General features: G+C 31.7%; 1 protein-coding gene across 1 annotated transcript; it reads right to left on the bottom strand.

Annotated features, from left to right (window-relative positions):
- Positions 1 to 3,620: 3,620 nt before the first annotated feature.
- LOC134260716 (uncharacterized) lies at positions 3,621 to 6,294 on the bottom strand. Its single transcript, XM_062743258.1, has 4 exons — positions 6,063 to 6,294; positions 5,280 to 5,357; positions 4,821 to 5,057; positions 3,621 to 3,865 (listed from the first exon to the last, which is right to left on the bottom strand). Exons 1-4 carry the CDS (start codon positions 6,292 to 6,294, stop codon positions 3,621 to 3,623), a joined length of 792 nt encoding a protein of 263 aa, XP_062599242.1.
- Positions 6,295 to 10,265: the final 3,971 nt, after the last annotated feature.

Here is a 10,265-nt window from a genome sequence, read left to right as displayed (position 1 = left end):
AGAAACATCAAATATCTTTGCTAGATAGCAGTTAGCATTACATATTCTGTAAAGAATCAATTTTTATTTAGCATTGTAGGGGGAATTTGGAATAAAAGATAGGTACCCTCAAGTGCAATGGAAGTAAGGGCGTACATGTAAGAACGAAAGATCGTACGAATGAACGGTTGAAAATCCCAACAATGTGTACCCCTACCTTTTAGTGGTCAGCTGGTATCGTTAAACAAAAGTCACCCATTTACAGTTAAAATTTTCATTTTTTTGTCTGCAGTAAATTTGTTTTCGATATTAAGAAATATCTTTTTAGATATGGTTATTAAAAACCAATAAACAATAAACATAATAAAATAGTAAAAAAATATTTTTTAAAAAGGTAATATTTACACCATAAACCCTTTTTAGCATTTGAGCCTGCTACATGTAACATATCTTTTGTCGATATCAAGAATTGTGTTTATACGTAAAAGTGAGGGGAAGAAGGACTTTAAGCTGAAAAAGTACTTGTCATTAAAATTTTTTTTATATATTTTGTATATTTCTAATATACTATGTCCCACATACATTTAAGCAGTTATATCAATAGGTGTCTAGAATTGTTTTGGGGATATTGAGTTACAATTACAACATGTACTATGCCCCACAGAGTCTAAGTGGAGTTTTGATTCTCCATGTTTCTGGGCCAAGTACTTTGTCCATTATGTTATTTTTTCAGCATAGATAAAAAATATGTCAGTATAAATGTGTCTATTAAAATATTTCACAGTATGAATAGGGTTTAAAATTCGAAAAAGCAAGTTTCTTCTGTCAAAGACTGTCAGAAGACGGAAAATTGTCAATGAGTACTTTTTAAGACAACATAAAGGAAAAAAACTTAATTTACAAAAACATTCTATCATTCAATATTTGAAAATATACGTTGAAATGTTATTTATTATATTAATTAAATGTAAAAAAAAAATATCGAATGGTGAAGCTGAATTCATTATTGCACAGTTAAACAAAACCTAAGTCTGAGAAAAATGTGTCATGTTTACATTCCTCGAGTACAGAAGAAACCAACTATGACGTCACACATTTGCGAAATAAGACATACCCACAAAACCTTTCCATCAACAACTATGTAAAATATTTTTTGTGTTCCCTAATCATAATTATTCACAAAATACCAAAACATGTTCGGATCATGACCCGATTTTCATGATATAATACTGCCCATGTTTTGCCGTGTTTAATCCTACTGCAATAAGAGAAAATCTTCTCGAGATCCACTGGGCTAGTAAAACCACTTTTTGAAAGAATTAAATATTAAGGTAGGATTCTTCTCTGGTTTCTGACTAGCTGGAATATTCAAAGTAAATTTGTTGATATGATATATATTTAGTGTAAGAGATTTAAAAGACCATATTTTTCTTTCCTCATCACAATTATACAACTTTAAATAGAAATGCTAAACTGCTTTTGAAAACTAGCAAGGACTATATTTTTGGCAGAATGGTGGCGTATGAATATATCTTCTTTTTTGCGTCTCAAAATTATTATAGAATATTGGATTTAGTTATAATGTTTACACAATCAAAGACTAGACGAAATTTTCATATGTAAGTTAAATTAATAATAAGGGACTAAAGTTTCAAAATATATCAAATAAATAAGATTTTCACACATACTAGAACTATGTTGGCTTTTAAATGCTTCAAATCTTAGGACGGATTTGAGCAAAAAATCAGAAAAAGTGTTTTTCTCTCTTTAGTAAACGATCAAAACTTTTAGTTTTTGTATCATTTTGTACCTTTATGTGACAACTTTACTATATGTGAAAATTGGAAAAAGTTCAATATAGGAAGCATATAAAAATACCTAATAAATCCTAAAAAATTAAGAAAAGTAGAGGAAATTCGGATTAGCAAATATCCATTTTATTTTAATTATCCATCTCTCTCTCTCTCTCTCTCTCTCTCTCTCTATATCATCTTATAGGCCCTATATAGTAGTATCTTTTTATGCAAAAAAAAAAAAACATTCAATCTTTTGAATTACAAGTAGGGATCGCAAAATTTGAAGCAGTATTTTTTCATTCTCAATGTCCAGAAAAAAAAGGTAATGACCTTGACCTGACCTTGCCTCTAATATTAAACGGTCAAATTTAATCTCGCTGATACCATCACTTAGTGATATTGTCCTCTTGATTCTGTTTAAATTTCATTAATTTTTAAATACAAGAACTGTGAGAAGAATCCTACCTTAAGATGATATTTTGCGTAATTATGCTCGCGAAAATTTAATTGTCGCGTAAAATAGTATTCCTTCAGATCATATAGAGCAATAATTACAATTCGCGAAAATTTTGTTTCGCTAATCAAGAGTCAATGACTATCTCGCGAAAATAATGTGTCGCGAAAATTTACTGATCTACAGTAGATGCTAGTAAAAAGAATTACTCTTTTATAAGATATGAATTAGTAGGATTTGATGCCAAATATACACATTCATTATGTCAGTATGAATATCAGATACATTGATGTCGGTATCTTACACAGCATAAACATTTGTCACATCCACATAAATACAACAGAAAGGATGAGTGCACTTAGGGATCTGCGAATTTTGCGTGAAAATAAACTTTCAAAACAGACATTTTTCTTTTAGTTGTAGGAATGAGCAACATCTTTTCTACAAATTTACTCAATTACAATTAATAAAAGTATGTATCTACGATGTACGAATCTGTTTTCTGCAATCTCCGTATGAAAATGAGGACGCCAACTTTTTTCCTGACTTTATACATAGTCAGCGCATGTTCGTCTTTTGTTCTCCTTTTAACATTAATTGTATATTTGCATTTGTAATTTTGTGTTAAAAGGAGATTAATAGACAAGCATGCGCTCATTGTTTTAAAGAAAAAAAACTGCTTCTTCTTACATTCGCTCTCTCTGTTGTAACCAAGGACCGTGACACGTTGAATATTATAATTCACCACGTGATATCTTTCCTCAGCTTATTTTGTAAATACAAAATTCCGTCAGGTGACTTACATGTATAGGTAGCATATTTTAGCTAACTAGGACACTGCGTTCGAACACGATTAATAATCAGCCATAGATTTAAAATATACTTTTCATACATGGATGAGCTTGTATGTCTAAAACCTTTGTAAATAATGTACCTGTGCCATACAGAATAAACAGAAAGATGGAAAATAATGATCTCGTATTTTAAATACATTTCATTGTTATTCATCCAGTCTAATTTTAGATTCATTCTTACGATAGGTTAACCCCGCCTCTCATACATACATAATGTTCAATCAGGGGCAGGTAAGTGTAAATGGTCTGTATTTGGGAAACCGTAAGGAAAAAAATAACATAAAATCAGGTATTGCATTACAGTCTAAAATCATTTTTGACATTTCAATTGTGTATCTAATTGACAGACCACTGTAGTAAATATATAACAGTGAACTTAGGTCAAGATTTAAAAGCAACGGAACCTACAGAAAAAGACCCAAAACACAGCGTTAAGTGCAGTCATCCTTTAGAGGCATAAGAGATACGTCTTCATGATATAGTAAATTGAAAAGTCACGAATTTATTTTTAAATTAATATAATGTATTATTTATTCTTTACGCTTTTGAACAGACAGCACAAACAATTTCTCTTCCCTCAACGTATGGTGGACATTTCAATGACCCACAGCGACCTTCTACAAAATAAAATAGGTAGCCATCTTTATTCGCATGACCGCCCTGCAAGGTATCAGGATTCTTGTCCACACACGTGTATGTTGTACCAGCTTTATGATTGAAATGTCCAGCCATGAGATAGCCCTGGTACTCGAGTTTCCATCCCATGTAACAGGTTTTTCTCGCTGAAATGAACACAAATATACATATGTAGCTTAAATTTTCAAAAAAAGAGAAGAAAAGAAACTATGATCTTAGAAATGGGTTTGCTTGGTTAAAAGTAAAGTATAGTCGGATATGTTCTGTAATCTTACTTTTAAGATTTTACTAGTTAATATAATGCCAAATTAATGATAAATATGCTTTATCATTGAAACAAAAAAAATCTTTCAATAAGAATGAGTAACAAGACTGAAATGTGAAAAAAAGTATAGAGATTATTAAATGGCAGTGACCCCAAGCCCTCTTAAGGTCAAGAAATTCGCCATTAAATGCTATCGAGGCACTCCCGCAATCATCTGCATAACACCACTAAGGAAACAAATCACTAGATGAAATCTCGTTGAGAGCAGAGTGTAGGTATTTCGTCCCATTTCTAACATGATGATTTTCACTGAGATATTTCGATTGAAAAAAAGAGAAACAACTAAATGTGAATATGAAAAAAGTACACAAATTTTTCAAAGTATGTTAAGAAACACTTAGATAAGGGAACTCTCTAAATTCTAATGAACTTCCGGGGTTTGTTTATTTACAACTTCATTGAAAGAAAGAGCTTAATACGACACAAAACAGATCTTCATGCGCAAGGAATCTTACATCGGAATCTCGATGAAAACTACGCATTTTTTGACTATTCCTGGTTTGGAGAATCAAGTTCCGGTGGAAAAAATGACTTACAAGACTCTTTATGCCCCTATTGAAAACATTTTTTTTTAAACTAAAACTTAATAAAGTTTACATGTATTATCAAATTACTTTCAGTGGATAACGGATATGAAGCCTATAACAACGAATGTCAATAATAGTCACGATCGATCATGCATGAATGTTTTAAGATTCAATCTTCAACACTTATTTAAGAAATGAAATCTGGAGGACAAAATTGAATTTTACAGACAGGAAGGAATTTTTTCTCACCAGGAAATACTTTCACGATGGATCTGTTCTGAACAAGACATACAGCACAGGGCACATCATGGTCAAGAAATGGAGCGTAGTGGTTTGTGAATGCATTTGTTTCGTACTCGGCACCATATATATAACCTCCAGCTCCGCTAGTTCCACTCTTATAGTTCCCCCACTCTGGATCCCTCGGCAAACAAAGTGGATCTACAGCTGCTCCTTTGTCAGTATAATGTGACCCCCCGGCGAATCCTACAAAGCTTTAACTCAGGATTAATTGATTATCAGTTTTTACTGAATGTTATATAACGTATGTTGTACATTACATATAAATACGATTATCGTTCTTGTAATAGGTTTGAAGCAATTATTAAACATTTTTAAACACAGGTGAAAAGAATTTCAAAGACCTGTCCAAAACTAAACAAATAAATCATGCTTTTTATAATTCTAAAATGCAGAAAGCATTTTTACCTGAATAAACTAATATTGCTTTTGAGGGACACATCTTCTTTCCCCATATTGTGTATACAATACTTCTGTTTCCTAAATCTACAATAAAAAAAAATTACTCAGTTGAATGAGGATTGATCCAAAGTAATGTCTCAGTGTTCATATCTTTTATATTTGCCGTTATATCATCAAATACAACATGTTGCTATTTGTTATCATTAAGTATGTGTTTTACTCTGATGCTTTGAACAGTGGAAGTGTCGAAATGGGGAAAAACGCCGTTACAAACTGTGCATAATAAAAATTGCAAATTAACTTCAATGCGGGAAAATTGCCAGTAGAAACAGTTACGTTTAACAGAGCCATTTAACCGGTGTCTGATGTTGTCAAAAGACATGCGTGTTCATCCTTGTGTTATGTAAAGGGATATGAACACTTTGTCCAAAGGTACTGTTCAAAGAATTTCAAAAAATGGGCCTATGAGAGGTACCCAGAATTCTTAAAGAACAGAAATTTATGAACGTGTTCGTGAATCTAAAATATTTTTATTAGGAAATATATGACGGTGCATACCAATTATCTGACGTTATGTAGATGCGACCAAAACTAAAATCGCACGTTGTATTAAATCCAATAATTTTAAAAGTATAAATCATGTTGGATTGAGATTTTCAGGTCTGATTCGAATTTTAACAATTTTAAAAATCAAATTTGTGTCACTACTTTTGGACCAACCCTCGTAATCATTACATTGAATCCTGAAAATAAAAACTCTAGTAAATTAGTTCTATTGTCGTCTTTCACCTTTATCTTTTTTGCTAGCGCTCACTTCCTCCTTTAATTTTTTCATAGATTCCTCAATGACGTCAGTGAAGCTTTTGAATTCCCGCCTTAAAGCTTCCACCTGATAGGCTCCGAGTGCAGACGACAGTTGTCCTGTTAGATAACCCTGCAACATGTCTTTACAAGTTCCGGTCTGTGTATCTCCGTGTGCAGCGTGAAGAAGCAGAACGAGGACTAGGTAAAATTTCGTCATCTAGAGAAAAGAAATGTATAAATAGTTATCTAAAACCATCATATTATTCAATTATATCTACGGAAAATTACTGTTATCAAAATTAAAATTTCTAAAGCTTTTTAAAGCAAGCTAAATTCTTCCACATAGAGATATGCAAAAGGTTGGTCGCTAGTATCATGAAACGGAAGATACCGGATTAGATTTCCCTATCCGTCGAAGCATCAAACCTAAGATATTTAATTTATATGGGATGTGTCTGTTCCTTCACCAAACTACAGCCACTTATAGTGAAAGTCACGGGTTATATTGAATTAAACTAAATAATCCATGGTATAATGTCAGAATAGGCACTGAATTTTCACCACTCAAGCCCCGAATGTCGTCACAATGCCTTAATAACATTTTCATCCGTGAGTTGTGACATCTAAAAGGGGCTAAAAACTTCAGAAAGAGACGGACATGTAATTCATCAATCAATCAATCATTCATATATAATTTCTAAAAAGAAATGTATACATGTATAAAAATTCTCTCCTTTTAAAAATTCCTTTCAGTCATTTTACCTTGAATTAAATGTTTTCCTTGTATAAGATTTTTTTTTCCAACAAATGTCCTTGCATCGCCTATATTTATATATATTTTTTACTCATTATACAGATCTGTAAATTAATACTGACATCTGATATCAACCTACATGTTTTGATTTTATTGTTAGTCATGAAAAAGACAGATTTAAATGTAATTTTAAATCAATATGAAATCTATTTATTTGTAGCTAGAGACATATTTTTGTATAAAGGCACTCTAGAATTGCGAAAAATTATTGACACATTTGAAATAATCTGGTGTATATTATAAGTACTTCTATATGTTTTTCGAACAATAGTAAAATATATTCGGAAAATTTTATGAAAATATTTTATTTTTTTAAACTTCACTGCAACATGATGTAATTTAAACTTAAAAATCCTTTTTACCTATATTCACAGGCACCAAAAGTGAAGATAGAAAGATTAGATGAAAAACTTATAATTTTCGTGTCATGATCAGTGACATTCCTTAATCGTTTTGCCAACAAGATATTTTTGAAACTTATTAAAAAGAAATGGGAGAGGAGGTGTAGACACGATCCACACTATAGGTGTCTGCAAGTGATATTAATTTAATTCTATATGTTCAATTTTTATTGCCTTAGCTGACAAAATGTCATTACAGAGTAAAAGAGTTTTTTCAATGATTATCTATGTCAAAACATATTACTACAGTGTATTTTCCTGCATTTAAACATTCATAGAATTAAAAACACAATATAAATTGGTACAGGCTATGAGATTATTGAAGCCCAATAAAAAAAATCACAAAGTCCTAAAAAGTTATTTTTTACAAAAAGAACACAAATTAGTAATTGTCGAATATTTATCCCTGTAGTGACGCATTTGTATCAACATATACACTGAAAGAGAACAATTTTTTGCTTAGATAGATTTATTTAGTCGGCTATGTTGATTGTAAATATTCGGAAATAATGGTTCTATACCGGTATATATTATAGGCCTAAAGTCTGCAATTCTGAAAGTATATTAACTGAGAGCCCACTAGTAAATTCAAAGGGTCAGTTATTTCTTATCAAACATCTTTTCACTCCCATCCCTGACAAACTCATAAGATTTGTTATAAATAAACAGCATCTGGTTCTACCAGACAAACTTTTGCTTGTGGTGTTAATTTTGTTAACACTGGGGTGCCAATGGTCAGTTACCGCTTCTTTGAAAAGATGAGATCCACCCCTTAAGGTTTTATTCATACTGCAGGCAATTGGTACGGGAAAAAATTGGCATTGAAAAAGTAAGCCCCCCCCCACCCCCATGAAATAGGACTGTCAACTTTGGCAACTTTTCCTGGGTCCTTTTTTTTTTGGCTTGTAAACTTTTTAGATAAGTATTTTTTTTCTCAGACCCCCCCCCCACTTTCAAAAAGGATGCTACGTGACGGTATCGTATTATATTATTATTAAATAAACTTCGGACTCAAAATATCGAGCCTCTTATTCGATGGTCTTAATTTTTTTAAGGTGGGGCTTACTAGTTAGGACATTTGTAGTTTTGCTTCTATACCGCTGTTCCCACATTAAAGTAGTTTGATAAAGGAACGAAAGGAGGGAATCTCACAAGTTCACCTCCAATGGATTCTTTCTTAGATAGTTAAAAATTATTATTAAGTATCTATATAAATTTTATTTTATATTTAAATATTAGAAAAGTGCATGAATTAAATCATGTAGGTATAATATTGACCAAATGAAACACACGCCCCTTTTCGGGAAAAGGATCAAAAATAGATGAATACATGTACGTTCCTAGAAAGTGCAGTAAAATTTAAAAACACATCATAATTTCATGCAAGTTAAGCTTCTCAGTGATTAAGACAATCGATCGTTTTTAAATAGAGGAGGGGAGGGGGTTGTTACTTGAAAATATTTTGACATTTATTCATTCATGATTTATTTTCCCCATAAAAGGGGTTGGTTTCATAATTCCCCTTTTAAGTGAGCCATTGGCCTATCAAACTTTCGAACTGGTACTCAACTGTAAAAGCGTATGAACAAAATTAAGAAATGCTGAAAGTGAAATTAAATAGTTTGTTCGACTACATGTACCTCTCCAATAAAGGAAGGTGGCTATAATATGCTTTGTAAATAAACAGACTAGGGAATATACCAGATTGACCGGTTGACATCTTAATTCACTGGCTCGCGAGTCATAGGAACAACCTGGGATTAATACGAACAAGCTCTCATTTTTGTGAACTTTTCTTAATTCACAAAAGGAATATTAAATTAAAAACTCAATGGGGACTTTTTTTCATTTTATAAACCGCATATGTACCAGATTGATTTATTGTATGTTTTACGCCGAATTGGCAATATTTCAGCCACATATCGGCGACATATATATCAGAAATGTATTTCAAAAATCATTCACATGACTGTCATGATTAATAAATGCAGGGTAGTGAATATGTACATAAAATTATAAGAAAGAGATCAACATTAAAACGACTTATCTTCAAAATATTTATTGATGATGTTGTTCATTAAAGTTATTTTGCAAAGAATTGAAATAAAATGAAACGTCTTGGTGCAAATTGCACATTAATCGCGGTGTCCTGACAGTTGTACATATTTTCTCTAATCTGTCCGAACAAATAACTAATTTGTCCGTACAGATAACTAATTCGTTCGTACAAATAACTAATTTGTCCGAACGAATTTCTAATTTGTCCGAACAAATTTCTAATTTGTCCGAATGAATTTCTAATTTGTCCGAACAAATAACTTATTTTGTCCGAACAAATTTCTAAATTCGACCGAACGAATTTTTAATTTGTCCGAACGAATTTTTAATTTGTCCGAACGAATATCTAATTCGTTCGAACAAATTTCTAATTTTTCCGAACTAATAAAATTATTTTTTTTTACCTGGCCCTCCAGCGGCGCCGTAAGATTATAATCTATATGCGAAAAATTATAATAATGCGCCCAAATTGACTGGCAAGATAATAATCATGAAATGTGAGTAATTATAGGTCTAAGACAAAATGATAGTTATAATAATAATGAGTACATATTTAACAGATAAGATTATAATTGTTGCAGGTAATTTAAGACTCACAAAAATCCGAAAAGGCGAACTGTTGCGAACTTTTTTTGCCAATTTGCAATATTTTTTGATCCAGTAAAGCGCTACATGTAATTCAAGATATCAACTATTTATTTCATGAAAGTTTTAAAAGTTATAAATGATATTTCTTCATGTTTAATATACTTGTACGCATATAATAAAATACGGTACTGTGTGGCCTTGTAAATTAAGCTTTTTAGGGGTTCATCAACAGTAAGATGTCTGTTTTGTGATGATTTCTGTGTTACATCAGATTCTCCACACATCAGGTCTGACATAGTACTGCCTTGTGAAGACTTTCTGGACCCT

This window comes from Saccostrea cucullata, unplaced genomic scaffold (assembly GCF_032062105.1).
Source record: "Saccostrea cucullata isolate Sc308-1 unplaced genomic scaffold, CSIRO_AGI_Scuc_v1 ctg23823, whole genome shotgun sequence".
NCBI classification, from domain to species: Eukaryota; Metazoa; Mollusca; class Bivalvia; order Ostreida; family Ostreidae; genus Saccostrea; species Saccostrea cuccullata.
Note: the sequence above shows the minus strand (reverse complement) of the source record. Positions and strands in the feature narration are given on the sequence as shown.

What these genes read in the sequence shown, in the direction of transcription:
- LOC134260716 (XM_062743258.1), bottom strand. Translation starts at nt 6,294, where the DNA reads ATGACGAAATTTTACCTAGTCCTCGTTCTGCTTCTTCACGCTGCACAC. An exon ending in AGCAATATTAGTTTATTCAG is followed by an intron (nt 5,058 to 5,279) that starts GTAAAAATGCTT and finishes AAAGCTTTGTAG; the next exon opens with GATTCGCCGGGGGGTCACAT. An exon ending in CATCGTGAAAGTATTTCCTG is followed by an intron (nt 3,866 to 4,820) that starts GTGAGAAAAAAT and finishes TGTTCATTTCAG; the next exon opens with CGAGAAAAACCTGTTACATG.